The 20,827-nt window shown below is 35.6% G+C and overlaps 1 protein-coding gene across 1 annotated transcript; it reads right to left on the bottom strand.

The window, feature by feature from the left end:
* Window positions 1–668: 668 nt before the first annotated feature.
* LOC136418749 (very long chain fatty acid elongase AAEL008004-like) lies at window positions 669–20,747 on the bottom strand. Its single transcript, XM_066404921.1, has 9 exons — window positions 20,565–20,747; window positions 5,840–5,902; window positions 5,652–5,734; window positions 4,692–4,799; window positions 4,548–4,631; window positions 4,438–4,494; window positions 4,273–4,378; window positions 3,691–3,827; window positions 669–3,064 (listed from the first exon to the last, which is right to left on the bottom strand). The coding sequence occupies exons 1-9, from the start codon at window positions 20,569–20,571 to the stop codon at window positions 2,726–2,728; spliced, it is 984 nt and encodes a 327-aa protein (XP_066261018.1). The 5' UTR covers window positions 20,572–20,747; the 3' UTR covers window positions 669–2,725.
* Window positions 20,748–20,827: the final 80 nt, after the last annotated feature.

A 20,827-nucleotide genomic window follows, 5' to 3' on the forward strand; every position in this document is an offset into this window, starting at 1 on the left:
AGAAGAACTAATGGTTGCCATTACAGTCGCTTGGGAATCAATCCCAATGAACCTAATAGAAAATTTATTCAATTCATTGCCTCATCGAATGTTAGCAGTCATTGAGAAGCAAGGAGGACATACTAAATATTAAGATTAGGAATTAGGTTTAAATACAAATTTTTGCCTTAATTCTAAACGTGAGAGTAATCATGTGTCGCATTATGAATTTAAATTTTTGCTTAACATATTATCGGACTTATAAAGTTCGAAAGTGTTAAAAGAAATGTTGAACAAATATTGTAAAAACATTTAATTTAATTATATAAATAGCTTACTAAACAAACATTTTATCATTAAAGAAAATTAGACCAAATAAATGGTGAGAGTAATCAAGTGTCGTGCACTGTATATCAAACTCCTGATAAGTTTACCAACAAGCCGCTTTTCAAGAAAATTAATCGGATGTTCATTTTTCGAGCTGCATCGCTATGATCTTGGTCATCTTACGAGATACGAAGACCTTTTCGAAAACGATAATTTGGATCAGATTTGATCTAACCAATGGGATGGTCATCAAAATTCTCAGATTTATCCCAATTTAATCGATTTTGTATCTCTTGCGCTTCGTGAGATGCCAATATAGGGACTCAAGCCTATGTTGATGAGCATATGCAATAAAACTAGAATTGTATTTAAAATTTTCTGTTTAATAAAAAATAGTTAAAAATCTACATAACAACCTAATTTTGATAGATTCGTTCAGCTATAACAATATAATAATTTCTAAACGGAATTTTTAGAAATATTTCTTGTAAAATAAGTAAAAATGATGACTGACAAAATTTAGCTTGTGTCTTAGTTTAGATGATTCGTTATTTCGGGTTTAGTACCTGCTATAGGGCCAAATTATGAATGTGTTGTTAAGTGCAACTACACACTAATTTTCATAGAAACTTAAAAAGAAAGTCTTAGTTTTGGCCAGATTTTTTGCTTTTATGAAAACAGCTTTAGAGGTACAGTTAACAGAATATCAACAACTTAGCCCTTAATCGTTAAATAACAGATCATCCCAACTGCCAAAAAGAATTTATACTACGTGAATAATACAAACTGGAATCGTCAGTACAATGTAACTGTTGAACAAGTGACTTGTTTTGTGTTATTTATGTGACTTTAAGTAGCTGCTAACAGAACCTCGAAGTACAACGTACAAAATGAAGTGTTAAACACATTTTAAACAAGAAAGTTGTGATTTATACATTAGAAATATTTATGACAATAGAGTAGTGATATAGCAAAAGTTGATTCATAATTCCGCATGATAAAGCTGAAGTATCGCTATGCAATTGCAGCATTGCAGTTTATTTCAATTCTCATTAGGTACCTATTCGTGGTACAAGTACTCAATAGGTATTGTGTGAACGAACGAAATATTTGAAAGGCACCTGTCCCGCGACTTCTATGTGGATAATTAAGTATCTTTTAGCTAACACTAAACTCTTCAACAGACAATATATACACATTACCCATTATACAACAATATTTGATATTGCTTTTTAATGAATATAAAAAATTGAGCAATGGTCTTATTTTCTATACCCAAATGTTTGGCGTTAAATTTATACACCTACACCTATAACCCCCATTTTATAAGGATTCCATAATAGCAATTTAACGTTCTTAACAACTAGAGTAAGTATTACTAGACTAGAACCTTTTGTTCGAAGACGGAAGTTTGGGTCTTTTATGCTGGCATTAAAACCACTGTTACAAAACAATAATGGTTTACCTCAAAGAAAAAACATCAAATATGTAACTCTATTAATAATTTCGACATGGCATGATAAAATACTCGGACAAAGGACTTTATGACGGAAATATATTATGCCTAACTGGCGGATTAGTTGATCAACTACAATTCATTTGCCGAAAGACTTGTTATTACTAATACACATTCCGTACCGAATCCCTTTCCAGCTATACAAATCAACACACATTTTACACAAGAGTTTATTGAATGTAATTCAATTCATTCAAAAGTTGGGTCTAGTGCAAGTTCGGTCTTCGTCTCACAATACAAAATGTCAAAATTCAAAAGTAGTATTTGTTACCAAATGTATTTGAATTCTAAGGCTGCACTATGATCAATTGAACTGACTGTAAATCTGCATCCAATTTACTTAGACCCGTGGCTGTGACTGCTTTAAATTGTAATCATTCTCATATAATACAAGGCCGTTGATAAGTCTGGCAAGCGCTTGAGATCTCTGAGAACATCTTGCACATATCTAAGAAGTTTAGTATAGGGGGGTACCTAAACCCACAATTTTACTCTGGCATTTCTATGTGTTTTCCATGAAAAATATCCCATCCTTGAATCAGCACTTGGAATATCTTATCTCCTGAGAAGCCGTCGTCAAACTTGTCAGCGACTCCGTGTGCGCTAGGGCTTACTGGTGTGGTCCTTGCAGAATTATTCAACGAAGCCACAAATATATGCTAGACTAATCGTATTACTGATGCTATACGTAGATATCACACGTTGCTGATTTGGGAAGTATCAACTACCGAACCTACTCGAGGATAGGTATTATAATTACAAGAGCTCAGCTCAAACTCGGCAAATTACATTGCACATATACGAACGACATATTTGTATATCGCAGGTACTAATATGGATTCCCTAGTTAGCTTATAAACCACCCATATAATTTAATTGTCTTTTCTATCACTAAGCGACAGGTCATTGGTCTTTTAATCGCTGATGTAGCTGAGTGGCTCCGTTTACACCACTGACGTAGTAATCACTCGCGTCTTTGACAACGCCGTTGGATTTAGAGGCACTGTTCACAGCCCCGTTTTGCTTCGAGGAGACGCCGTTGGAGTCGTTGACGAGGGACTCCTCCTTGGATTTATTAGATGCGGCCTTTTTCCCTCCTCTGTACGACCTTTGGTAGAAGTCTTTGAACAGGAAGAAGAAGAGGACTGCGTGAGAGCCGATCCACCATACGAACAGTTTCGGGAAGTTGCAATCGATGAAGAGCAACTGGAATGCGTGCACCATAATGGCCACGAATTGGATCTGAAACATCATACAACTATTTGTGGCTTGTGATCAAGGTCGCGAAGATTTTTGCGCAATACGAGAAACAGCATTAAAAACCCAATAGGGAAACGTAATTATGGATGTGCGTGGGATGTTAACATGACCGCATCGTCGAATTAAGAAACCATAAGGGGAAATGATTTTGACTGCCCAGCGGCAAAAAAATGTCCTAATTAGCAGAACCTCGAATACTCGAAACTTGAGGTGTTCAGGTGATCGACAAGAAATTGTTGAATTGGCACTTGAGGTCACCTGAATCTGAGAAAAGTTCTTTGAAGGTCGTAGAAAACGGCCATTTTTCGAGATCGACAAGTGTTAGGTGCTGCATCCGGAAAAAATAATCGGGTTCTCCCTCTTCACTAGCATTTTCGAGAAAAATTCGCTGGATAAGAGAAATTTGGGTAGCACAATTGCAAACATTCGATCCTTTGGGCACTCCCATCTAAAATCTTTTTTTGCTGAATAAGTACCTACTTTGACGGTTTTATCCCAACCACAAACTTAAATTTTGAATGAGTATAACATTTTACAGCTTTTTCCAATTAATTAAATAAATATATATAGAAATATAATAAATTAAAACATGATAATCGATGCCTTACCATCTGGAACGTGGTGAGATACTTCTTCCACCATAAATATTTTTGTACTTGAGGTCCGAGGGCAGTGAGAAAGTAGTAGAAATACATGACGATATGAACGAATGTGTTCAGCAAGCCGAAGAACGTACTGTGACCACCTAAAAACAGGAAATGTAACTTATAATCTAGAATTGCTAAAAAAAAGACGATGGTCACTAATGATCATGGCTGAGTGAATTAAAACCAGGATCGTGCGTGACCGCTTTGGTACCTACAAACAACTCGTAAATTTTTAAGTGTGACTAAATACTGTTGCATGCGTATCCCTAATGGAAATGATGTTTGATGTTTACGCTTAAGCATAATGGTGCCAAATAGAGTTTTTTCCTGTTCCTGGGATATAAGCTTTACATATGTATAGTGCATAATGTTTGAAATCTGTAACGATGTTAACGATGTAACTTTGCCAAAAACAACGAAAGTTACAGGGAGGCACATCTGTAGAAACACCTACATATATCAAAAGTTACAGAATCCGAAATGGAACAAAAATCGTCTGGGGAAAAATTTCAATGTCCTGTTTAGTCGCTTAGGGACACTTACCGGGATAATATTTCACTCCGAACCACACGGACATTGGCATTATTCCGTGATGGATGACATGCAATGTAGTAATATGATCAAATTTCTTCCTTAGGACGAAAAATAGCTGCAATAAACCACATTTTCTTTAGGACAATTTGTAGGACAACTTTTATTTCAACTTACCGTATCAAAAAACTCTGTAAACTTGGAAAAAAAGTACCACCACGAAGCATGTACCATCTGAAAAGGAATAGAGCTGGATCCATTTTTTAAAAATTTTAAAGCAGACTTACTCGAATTGTGCTTGGCTTGTTTGAGTAATCTATTGGCTGGCACTTTAAGCTGTATTCGCCGGTAAACCACCCACCCATGCCAATCTGGAAAAGGAACAATGCAAGGAGTTGCGATAATCAGAAGCAAAAGGGGTACCTACTTACTTGATAGAATAAGAATATGCTAAACGTTACTTGGAAAAAGTTGTAGAAAATTAGGGTGTTTTTCAGTTGGAAAGGCTTTCTGTTTTCCATTAATTTGGGTCCTAGGAACTGCAAAATCGAGACATATCGTTAGCTTTCAATTAAAATCGGCCTTAAAATTAAGTGAGTAATCAAATTATCGTTAAACACATTAATTGGCGGTAGAAGACGATTAGGTACTGATACTTATGAATTTTCCCGGGAAGTACTAAACATCTTCCTAGGCTAATTAGGTATTCCAGTCGCTCATGGATGCAACAATAACATCTTATGATTATATACTGTATTTACAAAATATTGCCACCATTATTAAGTATTGTCCACTGAATATTTAAGTAAATTACTACGGTTTGCATGTGATCGTCATGTTAGAATAATAACAGGTAAGGTACTTAATAATATTATGTATAATAATTCTTTTCGGTTTTATAGTAAATTGCACTAACAAACATTCACCGAGGTACATATCCATGTATATACAGGGTGTCCCTTCCTGCAGTTCAATCGGGAGGTGTTCGGTAACCGTAAAAGGTACGAGGTCGGTTAAATTTATAACACATTCACGAATATTCTTATTCCTCCCTAAAGACTGAACGCAGTGGGCCCTAACCTGTTCGACCACCTTCCATTTCATTTCATCAAATAAACCGCTGGAGGAGTTTGGGGATTATTGTGGAGATGTCGATTTTTAGGGAAAATAAGGGAGGCTGTTGTTGAGTGCGGTGTGCGATAAGATGCGTGCTAAAGGGTGAATCAAGTGCTGCTTTAAGGTACGTATTAGAATTGTCGCTGAGGTTAGTGGATACGCCCTGCTTAAACCAAAATCCAATAATTCCTTTATTGAAGGCAATCTCGGAGCAAATTTATAGGTCCTCTTTGAAACCTTTTGCTTAAAAAAATCCTATTTTTCTAGCGACTTACCTTTGCAATATAAACGTATGAAAGACATAATCCTAGTGTGTATAATGGATTCGATACCAAAAGCCAATCGGCAGTTCTCGGATCTGAAATTGAAATAAATTTTAAATTTTAAATTGATCAGTAGAGCGTCTGCAAATCCACATTAAGCTCTTTAACTAACATACGTTACATTATTTAAAAAAAAATACCTGGCTTCAGATCTAAAAGCCCTCTACTGGCATTATAACTGGCGGCAGTCATGTTGTGTATATCTGAAAAGGGAAAAATTCAAATTAGTCCCGCATCCTCTTAAAAGATGATTGAAATCAAATTAAGCAAAACCTTAAAACCAGTCATTGACGCAAAATTTTAAATAATAATTCCTAATTATCTAATATTATATATAATATGATAATTATGCAAATAACGTCAAAAATTTTTTAGTTTAATTGAGCGGTCGTTGAATCACACCTTGTGACGATACGCGAGTACCTTAATCAATGTGTTTTTTGCTTTGATTCCAGCCTTGTGTTGTGGTAATGACCTGCAGTTAAAGCTGCTTTTACCATGCAGCCTATTGAATTTAAGGCATTAGCGTGGAGATTATGCGGAAAAAAAAACTTAAGCAATCTCACCGGCCTCGCGGCCTTCAAGTTCTTCAGAATCACGACAATGCATTACTGACCTAGCGCCCGATGGTCAGTTGGTCCAAAACGATAAGTACCAAGTACCATCAGTCGCGTCGCTGTATTTGCTACTACGTTTAGGATTTGCATGATCATGAAGATTCATATACACATAACATAGGAATGAGCATTATTATTTAAACTCTTGCCGTGGTCACAACAAGAATGTTATTAGGCGTAAATGTACTTTGCATCGAAATGAGAAGCAGTCACTCTTTTGCTAATGGGATTTTCCTACTTCACAAGGAATTTCACTAGACCATTAATATTAACGAGACACATAAACGGGGTTATTTTTGATCAGATACGTAGCGTATAATTTTCGTACATATAATCAGTCCTCGTAAAAAGAAAAATAAATGTCGGATTTTTATCGTTAGGTAACATTAATCGAAACAATGGAAATATTAGATTGAAGTTAGTAATTACATTTAATGGTGTCATTACCATGTTATCACCATAGCAGCGCCATAACACGTATTGGCACCGTAATATGGCTTTTATTGACACAATCAGTGGCCTTTCCAACTAAGGATATGAATGGCTTCATAGATAGGTGTACGGTCGCGTTTCGATCTAAGGCTAAAGTTGGTTTTTGGTACTATTAAAGAAGCTACCTAGGGGTTCTTGGAAAGGTTCTTGAGAAATAACGATCGTTTCCTTTCAATGGGGCATTGCTTCATTTTCAATAGATATTAAATACCTGCTGTGCATCGTTATGTAGTGCCATGGGCAGATGTTACGGCATCATCTGAGCAATTAGATAGGGATTTTTAGGAAGATAATAAAAAATTGTAAAATTTTGAAAAAGTTGCAAATCGATGTTACGCAAGACTTACTAAATTTTCCTCAGATTTCCCGACTTTTCAAACGTTATATTGTGTTTCATTTCAATGCTAATTGCGGTTTATATTTAAAATTTGAGTTTTTACTATGAATTTCGAAAGAATCTAGACAGGTAATCCGAACTAACCAACGACGACACGATAGTTCTTTTTTGGAGATTTTAAAGATTTAACTTCAATTATTTGAATTTTTTGACTTGCCCTAAGTTAGTTCAGAAATACGCAAGAATTTGGATTTAAACTAAAAAATAAAGCGAAATACAAAAAAAAACATCAAGAAAAACTTAGACTTTAATTGCTCTATTCGGAATAATTACGAAAATCACCAACATCTACTGGGCGCTATTATTTTTTTGTGGAGTCCAGCAGATCAACTCCGTCCAGTTTAATCTTTGCACTTTTCAAAATGCTAATAAATAAATGAAGTTGTTATTAAATCCATTTAAACGGTTTCAAGGTGATAGAGGCACCATGTAAATCTATCAGACAACTGTATATAAATATGTGCGATTCATCATCATAACCATTATTAGGCAATGGAATGCTATAACGACACTTTCAAACGAGACTGGCAAATTTTAGCTAAAAATAACTATAAACGTGGGTTATTATGAGACTTCAAATTAAAATAATGTCCAGGGCGCTAATGACCATACAGTCTTTCAAAATTTGAGACCAGTTAAACATTCAATCTATATCTGTATTGCTACGGGTATGAACAATGACCAAAGTTAAAATGGAAATTGTCAAACTTTCTACAGGGATGTTAAATGTAATGCCCTGTTCAACGATAAAAACAGCAATGTTCGAAAATTTTCTTATATGAATCAGGAAAAGACAACTTTAACGCATTGTTCTGAACTCAAAAGGGCATCGAAATGAAGCACTTTCGATACCGTTTTGGGAATTTAGCCCTTTAATCAAACTTGTGCGACAATGAGCTGCTTTATGAAATTTGTATATTAGCATAAAATTTTGGATTCTGTCGGCCATTATAGGCATTTCCTATGAAGAATGTCATGTTCAGTGAGGTTTTTGAAATAGCGGGACCTAACATTTTTCACAGTTAACAATGTGTAACTCTGTAGGGATTTGATATAGAAGAAGACGCATTGCAGTATCCTCGTTTTAAAAGATCTATCGGATGACGTCAACTTTTGAATTTTCAAGTTGCCAAAAATTTCTAAAATTTTGAAAATTCCCGAATTGATGTCATTTGACAGGTATTTGAAATCTAAGGCAGTCCAAGTCATTTTACTGTGTCTCGAAGCCCACAGATACTAATATAAAAAGAACTCTCATTATCTCAAAAACCTCTGGAGGTAAGTATGGTTTACAGAAAAGACTTAGAATGACCTGTAAAATCAAATAATACAATATTATCTTGGGACTCTTATTTGAGATAGGAGAATTCTGGTCTCTAGGGAAAAAAGATCATGTTTGGCAACATTGGAATTTTTGTACTCTAGTGAACGTTACATTTTACTCCCCCTGCAGGAAATTTGCAAATTTATGCTTTTTTGGAATATTTGACCGTTTCCATGCTTTTGAAACATACTGTACAAATATTATTTTTTAGCTCGCGCGTTACCTCAGATTGGAATACAGAAGAAACCTAATTACGCTCGCTTCGTCACAGTCCGAACTCGTATCAAGATTGTTGATCGTATTTATGGCAGCTTATTTTCTAACTGGTCTGATACACATAGAAAACTGACCGCAACCTTTAAAAAACCACTACCTCATCACATGCCACGACCCTGTCCTAGAATTAACACAATTTTGCAAAAATGACCGTTATGTAATTTAACCGAGTCAAAACTTATTGAGTCATGATTTCTATCATCCTCTGTATATTCGTACTACGCTTGGTACCTACAATGTATTATGTGGAAGTATGTCACTTGCTGACATTGAGCTATTGAAAGAATTTTGATTAGATCTGTTGAGACATCGATGGGTTTATGTCCAGTATTACGCCGTTCATATGCCTTTTATAAGGATCTAATGTATTATTAAAGAAACGGATTAATTAATTTCGTAGGATCTGCATTAGCAATGCATTAAAGCGAAAATTATCTCTAATTAATATATTTATAAAGCAACGAAAAATTTTAATATTAGCCGTTAATGACGGGAAAGTATATAAGGATTTAAGCAGTTAAAGCCACGAACTTATTAAAAATTAATCGTTAACGTGTATTAACGACAAACTTGGCTTGAGGTCAATTAAGGAGCAATCCAAATCTGACGTTCCTCTCTAAAAGTACGTTGGCCTCCATCGTGGAAAAAAATCGCATTAGAGCAATGCTGCAAGTTCAAAAATGGACGAATCAACCCACTTGAAAATTCATCAAATTGATGTAAGAGTCGAGGTAAACTGTGAAGTGGTACCCACATTGTACACTGACACAGGGTCAGATAGAATCTAAGGTCAATTTTGCTTATAACAAATGTTTGTCTGTCTACCTTAATAGGTTTCCCTGTCCTAATGAATATCACGTTTTTGAACTAGAGCGACAATTTTATGCAGGTCTTGGTCAATGCACAATGCCAAAAATTAGATTTATGATCGGTAAAATTGTTGAAGGAGAATGGTGTTGCCCGGTTAATGGCGAGCAGTAGTGTTGAACTGAAAAATTCCATTCGAATTCATTATTGGTGATAAGAGGTTTATATCGTGGGAAAAAGGCGTGTTTTACTATCATTTTATGTTGTTCGCTTAAAGCCCACTTACCGTGATATAAAGTGGAAATTGCCGAGATAACTATTGAATGTGTCTGAAATCGGAAAAAGTATTGATACTTGTACTTATCGCTGTTTTTGTCGATTTCAGACACGCTCTGTCGATACCCCGATTTGAGTCTCAGTCTGCGAATTCCTGATATCTAGACCAAGTTTATCTTGCAAGCTCATGGCAACGCGTTTGCCTGCATTCCATAGACGTCCCATTTCAGTTTAACCCTTCGTTTTACTGGTGGGTAACGTTTTACACGTTTTCACGGGTGAGGCCTGTCAGGATTAGATCAATTATAATATTAGGTCGTGTAGTATGAAATGAGTAGAATTGAATTGAAACTTTAGTCATTTTTTTCCATATGAAATGTTTTTATTGTCAATCGAAATATGCACCACCATTATCAATACACTTCTGCCATTTAACGGGAAGTTCATTGATTCCCCTGCTGTAAAAACCTGCAGGCCGGGAGTCGATAAACTCTTGGAAGGCAGCTTTGACAGCCTCGTCGGAGTTGAATGTTTTCCCTACCAAGAAGTTATCCAAATTTTGAAAGAAGTGGTAATCAGTGGGTGCTAAGTCGGGTGAATACGGTGGACGACGAAGAGTTTCCAATTCCAACTCCTGTAGCTTGGCCAAGGTGACTTGTGCGGTGTGTGGCCGAGCGTTGTCGTGCAACAATAGAGGTGCGCTTCGATTGACTAATCTTGGCTGCTTGGCTGGCGTCAGTTGCCTCATCATTTCGGTCAGTTGTCGGCAGTAGACATCAGCCGTAATCGATTCACCAGGTTTCAGGAACCTGTGATGGATGACACCTGCGTTGGACCACCAAACGGACACCATAAGCTTCTTTTGATGAAGATTTTTTTTCGCACAATGTTTTGGTGGTTCATCTTGATCCAACCACTGCGATGAACGTCTGGTATTGTCATATAGGATCCATTTCAAAGAAACACAAGCTTCGAGACGTCGTTCTTTCTGTATGTCGCTCAACTCATGCGGTACCCACTTGTCCAGCTTTTTCACCTTACCAATTTCAGCCAAATGAGTCAATATTGTTTTTTTGGTTACACTGAATATTAACGATAATTCGCTTGCACTTTGACGTGGATTCGCTTCCACCACGCTTCCACACTTTCAGATAATCGTTATCCACTTGAGTTTCAGGTCGTCCACGTGGTTCATTTGTTAGGTCAAAATTGCCAGAACGAAATTTCATGAACCAACGAGATACTGTTCGCTGTGAAGTGACTTCAGTACCAAACACATCATTGACATTGCGAGCCGTCTGAGCTGTTGTGGTTCCACGGTGGAGCTCATATTTCATTAACACACGAATTTCACTATTTTGCATGGCTGCACAAAAATGTTTATAAAAATAAAAGTTTTCAATAATTTTTAACACTTTAAACTCTAATCGAAAGAGGAAGAATGTGCCTTTTCCACATAAAAAAGTCAAGTCCAAATATAGATTTAGAGTGAAGTTATTCGCAGTTGAATGTGGCATTTCGAGAATCTACTCATTTCATACTACACGACCTAATATGTCTTGTTAAAATTTTGAAATGTAACAAAACCAATATAAACCTATTATTTCTGCCACTTTTTAGCTTGTCTTAACTAAACTTGAGAAATTTTTGAGAATTGAATTGAGAATTTGAATATGTGCCTATAAAAAATGTACCATTGCACGGGTGAGGCCTGTGAGGACATACAATGCAATAACTCAAAAACTGATTGATATTTTTTTACGGAAATTTCAGTAAACTTATGTCATTAGGTAAATGAAAGGTACCTGGAACATGAACAGTTTAGTTTAAATAATTTCAGACTTATAGCTAAATTTAATTTTTACTTGGGCTGATAGACCTCACCCGTGAAACGAAGGGTTAAATGAATTTAAGTTTCGGGATCTGTTGCTCAACGGTTGTCTTCTACAAAGAAAAGATACTTAGATTTTCTGATTTATTAGGTCATCAAACTTGATGTCCTTTGACATCTACTTTTCTATGCTTTTTTATTTTCCTTTTTTCCAATATTTCCTTTTCTTTTTTTACTTTTTCTCTGTTTCTTCAACATTATTTTTTCTCTGCTTCTTCAACATTATTTTTTCTCTGTTTCTTTAACATTATTTTATTTGGATCGTGGCGAATAGGTCCTCTGCGGTTTCATACATCTTCAATACGTTCAGTTTTGTTAAAAATAATGCTATGAATGTAACGAGATTAAGAAACTCGTTTAAAACTCATAAAAATGTATTTACAATTTTCTCTCGTTACATCATTATACAAATTAAATCATTTTTTTTAATGTGGAGCAGTCATGAGTTACAACGCTTGGTCCTCATAATTGCGAAAAACAGCGTACAGAGAACTTATATTCATTAAAGCGAACATTCGTAATAAGCAGGGACATTAATCATTTTTAACAGACAATACGTTGCCACTCACTCTTTAAACGACTGCAGGATTTATTCTGACATGACAATGACATGATGAGTGGGACTAAACCACTCCGTGTTTCCGACCACATGCACAAAATCTGGGCTGGAATTGTATTACTTTGTGTTGCCATACCATCCACAGTAATTATCTAATATTTCACATGAAGAGAAATTTATATGTAGTCTCCCGACAAATATAATGGATGATACGAGCAACAAGTTAATGTTCAGCTGTATTTGTAAAAAATGGTCGAAGTTGTTGGAATGTTTGAAACCAGGAAAACGGTTTTCGATGGGTTGTTTCGATTTGGCCACGGTGCCACCAACGGCTCTGTCTAATGGACCGACTTCTGTTTATTGCTTCCTCGTACCTCCGTGGTAGATTTTTTTTTTAATTAGATTTTTGGAGAGGTGTCAATGTTTATTGTTTCCAGTTTCCACCATGGAAACGAGGAAAATCTTAATCGTTCTTCTTCTTTACCTTGTGGCCAAAAGTTGGACAAGGAACAAATCCACTGTCCGTGAGAAATACTTTTTAAAAGCGAAGATTTGATATTTAAGCAATTTAAATTCACTTCCTGATAACGACTAGGCTTAAGTCGGCATCTGCTCCAGCCATCTGCTCTCCACAAATTCGTATTTTCTCTAAGAAAAGGAAGTATTATGTTCGTGAATGATATCATTTGAGTGAAAAGATAAGAATTGGTATCGTTTTATAGGACCTGATTCACAAATTCCTATCCAGTCTGAAAGTGAAAATACCAACCTATCTATTCTAGAGGGTTTTCTGACTAAAAGACCTGTTCCAAATTACTGGCTTCGTTGACACAGGTGTTACCTTAGATTTTATCTTATCCTCGGAACTAATTTTTTGTCAGATTTCATTTGAATTTTCCGAACCATAATACACCATAAAATACCATAATACTAAATATCTGAAACTCACTCCACAAAATCCAGCATAACTACGCACTAGAAGCGAAGCAAAAGGTTCTGTATTTGTAGTATTTAGTCACTAAAGAAAATTGGAGATTAAATAATAATTAATAGGCACAATAATAATTTTTTCTTGTAGTGATTTGAGTATGCTTCTCGTTGTAGTGATTTTCTGAGTTATTGGAGATGTTTGTTTTGCTGAATTATTATCGATTCTGTCGTTAGAATTGAATGTAGGACTACTCTGGAAAGATTCATGAAAATGGAACAACCCCCCTTAGTGCTCTTTGTTAAGGCTATTAACTTAATTGAAGTTGTATTGACTTCAGTAGGTCGTGTGAGCAACATTCAAAGTTATGTTTCTAAAACTAAAGCGGTTTCCCAGCCTTTCGTCTAAAACTCCAAGAATGGTTATTTTTCAATAGGTCTATGCACAAAAAGTGCGGATTAGAAAGAAATTTTTTGGATAATTATACCAGATTAACTTATATATTTTCCAAGACTAATTTCTCGGTATAAATATTTGAAAGCGGTTTTTAATGAGTTTCAGTAAAAATACATTAATCATATTTTAATACACTGTTCATTATCGGTTTATATGTACCATTTTGATGAGAAAATTTGAATTAGATTGGAGCATTGGAAAGTTATATTTGGCGTAACCAAGCTGATATCGCAAAAACATTCATTTGTAATTCAAAGATTAAATGTACACCAAAAAAAACCTTTAAAAGCTAATGATAAAGTAGAAAATAATTGCCGAATCAGTTTTCCATCTATTCTATTCCATTCCATGAATCATATCGCCTGTTGGCATTGCAACGTCCTGACCACTTTCGAAAATATCCGGGTAAATTTCAAATTGAAAAAAAGGTCTTGTTTTAGCTGTTTTTATTTGAGAAATTCAAAATAAGTGACATTCTTTTACTTAAAATTTTTTTTCAGTGTCAGTTTCTTCGGACAAAGCTCCATAATTTTGACTTTTTTAAGTCCGATCCTGAGTTTTTAAATTTGATTTTAAATCTTTACAATACTCAGTATAAAGGATGGATACTCAATTCCCCACTTCCGCGACATATTATACACATAACTATGAGAGACATAGTTCAAGAAAGTCGATGCTGAATTTTGGTTCTGTTGGGTAGATTGTAAGGTGACTATACCAACTACTTGGAATCGATTGAGTTTAGTATGACTCTTGCCACGGCTTGACCTTCCAAAAATGGTATATACTCCCATTAGAAAATGTTATCGGAAACAAGAAACAGCATAACTGATAAAGATCAAGTTGAATTTTTTCCGACAGCTCAAGGAGAACAGCAATGTCATTGAAACTAGGTAGGTACCCACAAATATACTATTTGATAATTAGGTGAGAAGGTCTTCGTCATAATGAAATACTTACGTTCATTGTTAATTTTGAATTTTTAAACGTCGAAGACCATTGCAACCAGCAATGGAACTCAAATTATCCATTATCACGGAAGGGAATTCACCAATTCTAATTTTTCGCGATCTACTTGCGCCCTCGAAGTTTTCCCATTCGACCGTCAATAGAGTTGTTTGTAAAATCTAAGGATTATTGATCTCGAAAGGCTTTTAAAGTTGGAATGTTTTCAAAATGGCTCTGCAGTACGTCAGAGGGACAACACTATAAACCCCACAAAACTGATTTTTAGTCATGCCATTTGCTGATTAGGAATGGCATAAAGATTTATGCACTTACAAGATACTTTTTTCCTGTATTTTAAATACATCCTGCATATTTACATATTAAATCAACATAAAGAAATATTTTTCAAGTGTCGATTTGACCTAATTGCAGATAAGAAAATTTCATTTAGTCATGTTGTCGTAGAAATTGAACGGAAAAAAGAAGTCGCAAATAGAACATCTTGACGGTCCGCGCGCACTAGCAACTTTTTGTCGGCCGACAGTTTATTGGGTTCATGAATTAATCTAAAGACAGGCGTGAGTGCACACATTCACCAATTTTAAATCGGCCGATAGATGCACGCACATGACTGCGCACTCCGATCCCGACTAGACAATCGGCCGACGAATGTCTGCGGGAACCCATAATGATTAGTTATTGAATAATAAATCAATAAATATTTAAATTGGTGTCACATAAATAAAATTGGGAGCTGTAAACTGATGAGATCAGTAACTTTAGCGTCAGTGTTTATGTTTAACTTACTAAATCTAAACATAATATGACATACTTATAGTGACTGAGATTTATCATGAATCGTGATTTATTCTACACGTTTATGGGCAAATTCCTTCGCGGAAAGACTGTTTTAAATATTGCGCCCAATATAAAGGATTATTTACAATATGAAGTTCTGTGCACTTGAATGAAACCATGGTATGGTGTAATTAGCCTGGACCAACCTGCCCACTGCAAAGTCAGTTTATCAAAAGCATCGAATAATGTTCGAAGCATTTTAATATGAAAAATGAAATCATTCAATTTTTGAAGCATCATCTCAAACTTTCACACACGTGGAACTCATGGAATGAGGATTCCGCAAAAACTTCATGATGCAAACAAGTTGGTTAAGGTTGCTCTTTCTCGGACGTTCTTCATAATTACACCTCTATGGTTGCTGCGACCTTCAAAGTCATGTGGTTAAGCAAAAAATTTGCGATTATGTAAGTTCGGGGGCAGTTACGATGTCTGTTGTAACTGTTCGAGTCTGAATGTCTACAAACCGCCAAACAGCCATTTTTCTTTTTAATGGCTGTTAAACCGTAAGGTGGGAAAAACAAGCTACTCATGTTGAAGAATTAGCTCGAGCATTTCAGAATAGAGGTGATTACAGAATGTCCTCCATTAACCCTCCTCGGATGAGGCAAACAATTTTGGAGGTTTAAAGGCGAGCGAAGGTGAACGTAAAGATGATTTAACCAACATTATCTAAAAATAAAAACTATGCCACAGATAAAGGTGTCTCAGTAGCTATCAGTGAGCTGACGAGAATTAGCAACTTCGCTACCAAGTAGCAAAGCAAACGCCTACAGGTGGTCTATAATATTCATGATACTTTTCGCACCTGATCCGAATACATCAATGCGATTTGGACGTGAATAACTTTATTTTGGGTCGCAATTATTTTGTGGCCATGTGTGGGTCAAGATCCATATAAATTCAAAACACAATATATCTCAGGAAAATGTAAGTGGCATTCCGCGGCAGGTACAGCACTGAGGCAAAATAAACAAATCTAACGTATTTATTATCTTCAGTAATGATGACAACACATGCCGGACAATAGCACCCTGAAGGTAAACAGCACTTACTCAGATTACAAATATTTTCCCGATCGTGCACTTATACAGCATCTACGTGAATTAAATATAAAACTATATAGCCCGAAGCATGTGGTGTATTATCATATATTTACCTTTGTACCTTATCGCATGACCTTGTCCAAAAAGATAATTAATGTCGTTAAGCCCTATTAGCAATTACTTTATCTCATTATGCAGCTTGGATGGACATGGCCTGTCGCCATATACAGGATGTTTCAGGTTTTAATCGGGAAAATTTAAGACGATGGAACTCAGAAAAATTATGAGGAAATTCCATATGAACTTGTACCTTTTAAAGCTTCGTTGCCGAAATACAGGGTGTTAAAGATTCAGTTTTTTTTTTTAATTTTATTTCACAGCTGCATTTTTTAAGGTATCAATTTGAAATTTTTGAGATATCAATTTGAAATTTTTGAGATATCAATTTGAAATTTTGCACACTACTATTTAAAATCCATACGATTTGATTTAATAAATCGCCGTAGAAATTTACAGGGTGCTCCTTTTTCAGTGTCAAGCTTCATTTCACCATCCCAAATTTTTTTGTGGGGTGCTGCTGATTTTCATTGGCCAATGTTTTAAATTCCTTGTTCAACTTAAAAACTTATTTTCTCTTGGATTTTCTTTCGTCTCTGGATTTTTTTCGTATCTGTTACCGTTTTCCCGCCATTTGCAAATGTACCACCAATTAGCTGTAAAGAATTTTGTCTAGCGCAGCCATTACGCAGAAAAATTTCAAATGCCCCCCCCGCCATGTCGACTGGTGACACACTTGTCACGTTTCTTTAGTCGATTTGAAAGATTGCTCAGTTTTGTGTCATTAATTATGCCGAGAAAATTCACTTCGAATGAAAACGCAGATATTCATTTTACCTATAGATACGTGAATGGAAACGCACCCTGTAGATTTTCACAGCGATTTGTCAAATCAAACCGTGTGGATTCTAAACAGTACCCTGGAAAATTTCAAATTGATATCTCAAAAACTCAGGTAGCAGCGAAATAATTGTTTTTTTAATCTGAAACTTTAACACCCTGTATTTCGACAACGAAGCTTTAAAACGTACAAGTTCATATGAAATTTTCTCATAATTTTTCTGAGTTCCATCGTCCGTAAAATGTTTCCGATTAAAACCTGAAACACCCTGTATATAGTGATCTTATAAACCTTTGAGTGTTTAACTGTCGGGTAATTTATTGGGAGGTCATGAACTCTGAAGATCAACCAGAAATCACTGAATCTGTATTACCATAGAACGAATCGTAGTTTCAAAAATAATGCGATTTCATGTGGTAATAAGTTTAAAGCTCGAGAATATTATAAGGGAAGTCTCTAGAAAAATCTTTCATCTCGGCTTTTTACTCTCCTCGTGTTGAATACGCTTTGGGTCTAAGGAAAAAGAGGCAGTTTCGAGATAGCTCAATGAAACGATAAAGAATATTCACGCTTAATCTAATCCCGCCTATCAACCGTTTAAACTGAACTTATAAGAACAATTCAATTTTAAAATATTTCACTTTGCCCTTCATTTGGATATTTATTTCATCGGTTTTTGCTCAGACATCCCAAATAGACTTTCATCATCGGCTTCTGTTCACCACTTGGCAATGTTTCATGACCAAACAGTGTCAATTTTTTCACAAAATTTGACGTTATTGTGTAGAAACAAATGCAAAAAAATACTATACACCATGTGTTATATAATGGCGGAGTCACCATTTCCTTTGGTTACAAACGAGACCGTCGAAATTCAATGTTTGATCATTGTTCGTTTATTGAACACGCCTTGACCAGTGTAGAGTTGGTAAGCAAATTTATTGTTAAACTCTTGCTCTTTCTGATAAGGTAAAAAGGTGATGTATTATCTTAAAAGGTTCTGCAGATATTATCGAAGGCTGGCCTTCAGAAAAAAATAACTAGAAAGTAGTGTAATGCCGAGTTCCTGGTATGATTTCACCATTTATTCCATGATAAAATTGTTCAAGAAGTGACGTCCTCCAGCATATCCCCAGAATTCTATTTGATAAAAAATTGTGCATTATTTTCATGAGGTGGATAGCGATTTTCCTGCCTTTAAGCGTGTTTACGACGTTATTCCTCAGGACTGAATTGAAGTCATTTTCTACATCTACGAGAATCGCGGTACAGACCTCCCTATTTTCATCCTTATCAGCTTTAGCTTTAATTATACCCACAACGTCTTTTACTATTGCAAGAGCATCAAGGATAGCCTTTTCTTTTCAAAATCCACATTGCATCAGGCTGAACTGGTACTTCATCCGGCTTACCAGCTTATTCTATTAAGACTTCCAGTAATTTTCTCGTTATGTTTGTTAGAGATATAGGTCCATCCATTATCTACAAATCCCCTTCCTTTATCTGCTATTCTAGGACGACCAGTTTACCAACCTTTGAAATTGCTAGAACAACTTTCACCATGCAAACATTAAAGATCCTGCTAAGAATATCCGGAGTTTTTACACCTACATATCTTCGCAACTTAAGATATATGAAGGTCTATCCTCGAGGTTTTTTTATTTCTTAATTAAGCTGTAGCTGCTTTCAGTTCTTCTGTGGTAATATCCTTAATTTGGTTTTCCTTGACTTAATGCGAAGACAATCAACGTCTTCTCTATGAGGGGACAAGTTCATCACCTTTTCCTGAATTACTTCTTTGATCAGTGTCGTGTTATGCGCTATTTTGAATTTCTTTAACGCAATCTTATGATTTTCTTCAAATATCTCCATCGAGATCGTTACACATTTTCGATTTCTCACTTTTTTCTTTTGTGGATTTCTTAATTTAGATGATGGTTCGCTTTTTTTTACTCGTCCTTTCAATTCTTTGTTCACAGTTTTTCGGCTGATCCACACAAAGCCTGATGCCATCAGCACTACCCGGCCCTTCGAACACCTGGTCGGATGTCTTGAGAAGACTCACCCGTGAGAAAAGAAGGAAAAAGGTATCATTCACTACGGTGCGAATATTTATTATTCTTTCGAAGAATAGGAGTCGCTTCATTAAAGATCTGTAATTTCTCAACATATTAAGTTACAGCAAAACGGTTTGCACATCTCTGGTAATTCCGTGTTTTTTTTTGCTTCGGAAAGAAGAAAAATTAATTCATCCTCAAGCATATTCTATATGACGAGCACAGCACGTCCTAAAGTATATGCCGCGCTGGTAGATATGCCACCAGATAGCAAATGCAAATTTTTTAAAAACACCAGGAGGCACGCAAGTTGGTTTATTACTGTTTTTTACTACTTACAGTTAAACATTTGCAAATTCAAGATTATTATGGGCAACCGATGCCAACATTTATTTAAGCTAAATGTAGCCTTTCGATGTGTGGAATTTTACCTTCAAATAGTAGGTAGTTAAGTTTGTATACCAATTTTAAGGACGAAATAAAAGTAGCCAAACAAAAATTTATGACGAACTTTATGTTTATTCAGTTAGCAGATTAAGTAAATTTAGCTTCCTTCTATAATTTTTTCGGCTAAAATTTAGATGTCGATGGTAATAGAGGCTCTCGGAATTGAGATTAAAAATCTTTTTTTTACATTCTGCCTGCATTTTTTCCAAGAAATATACCATGTGAACCTTAGTGTAAATCAAGAAAAAGTAATATTAATTTTGCGAACCTCGATATTGGCCAATTTCAACATTTTGCTCTAAAAAATCATAGGAAGGGAATAAATTTGAAATTGGTGATACGATTACCCGGAAAAATTATATTACTTCGCTATTATAATCCCATTTAAAAAACAAAAGTTTTTCGGGAAAAGGCGTGGGTGGTAAGATTTCACATGGACGGTAAGTACCTACACCAAAACTTTGAAAAAACGAACATGACTTCGAACGTCTTCAGTACATCGATCTAATCTTGAACATCTTCCTCAATTATTTATGTAAACAATTTTTTCAGATTCTCAAAATAAAGTAAAAAATGAAATAAACATACCCGTCATTGCTCTGAATCAACTTCCAGCAAGAGTGCTTACGCTGCTACCAAACACCAAACACAATCCCCGTAGTTTGTTTGTAGGTAATATATAGCAACAGGAAGATGGTACCGGCAAAACAGTATTTGCAAACTCCGGTAGTACCCAATCAGCGGCGTGCTGGTACCGTGTTCGCGAAGGACTGACAATCTTTTACCCGTACGCCAAAACGTTATGTCGATCCCCACTTTGTTGTTCGACGTCATTGTGTTCAAAAATACGA

This window comes from Euwallacea similis, chromosome 37 (assembly GCF_039881205.1).
Source record: "Euwallacea similis isolate ESF13 chromosome 37, ESF131.1, whole genome shotgun sequence".
Taxonomy (NCBI): domain Eukaryota; kingdom Metazoa; phylum Arthropoda; class Insecta; order Coleoptera; family Curculionidae; genus Euwallacea; species Euwallacea similis.

Excerpts from the sequence above, each read along its gene's own strand:
- LOC136418749 (XM_066404921.1), bottom strand. Across the intron at positions 4,800-5,651 it reads CATACGTTTATATTGCAAAG|TTCCTAGGACCCAAATTAAT; the intron begins GTAAGTCGCTAG and ends TCGATTTTGCAG. Across the intron at positions 3,065-3,690 it reads ATCTCACCACGTTCCAGATG|ATCCAATTCGTGGCCATTAT; the intron begins GTAAGGCATCGA and ends ATGATGTTTCAG.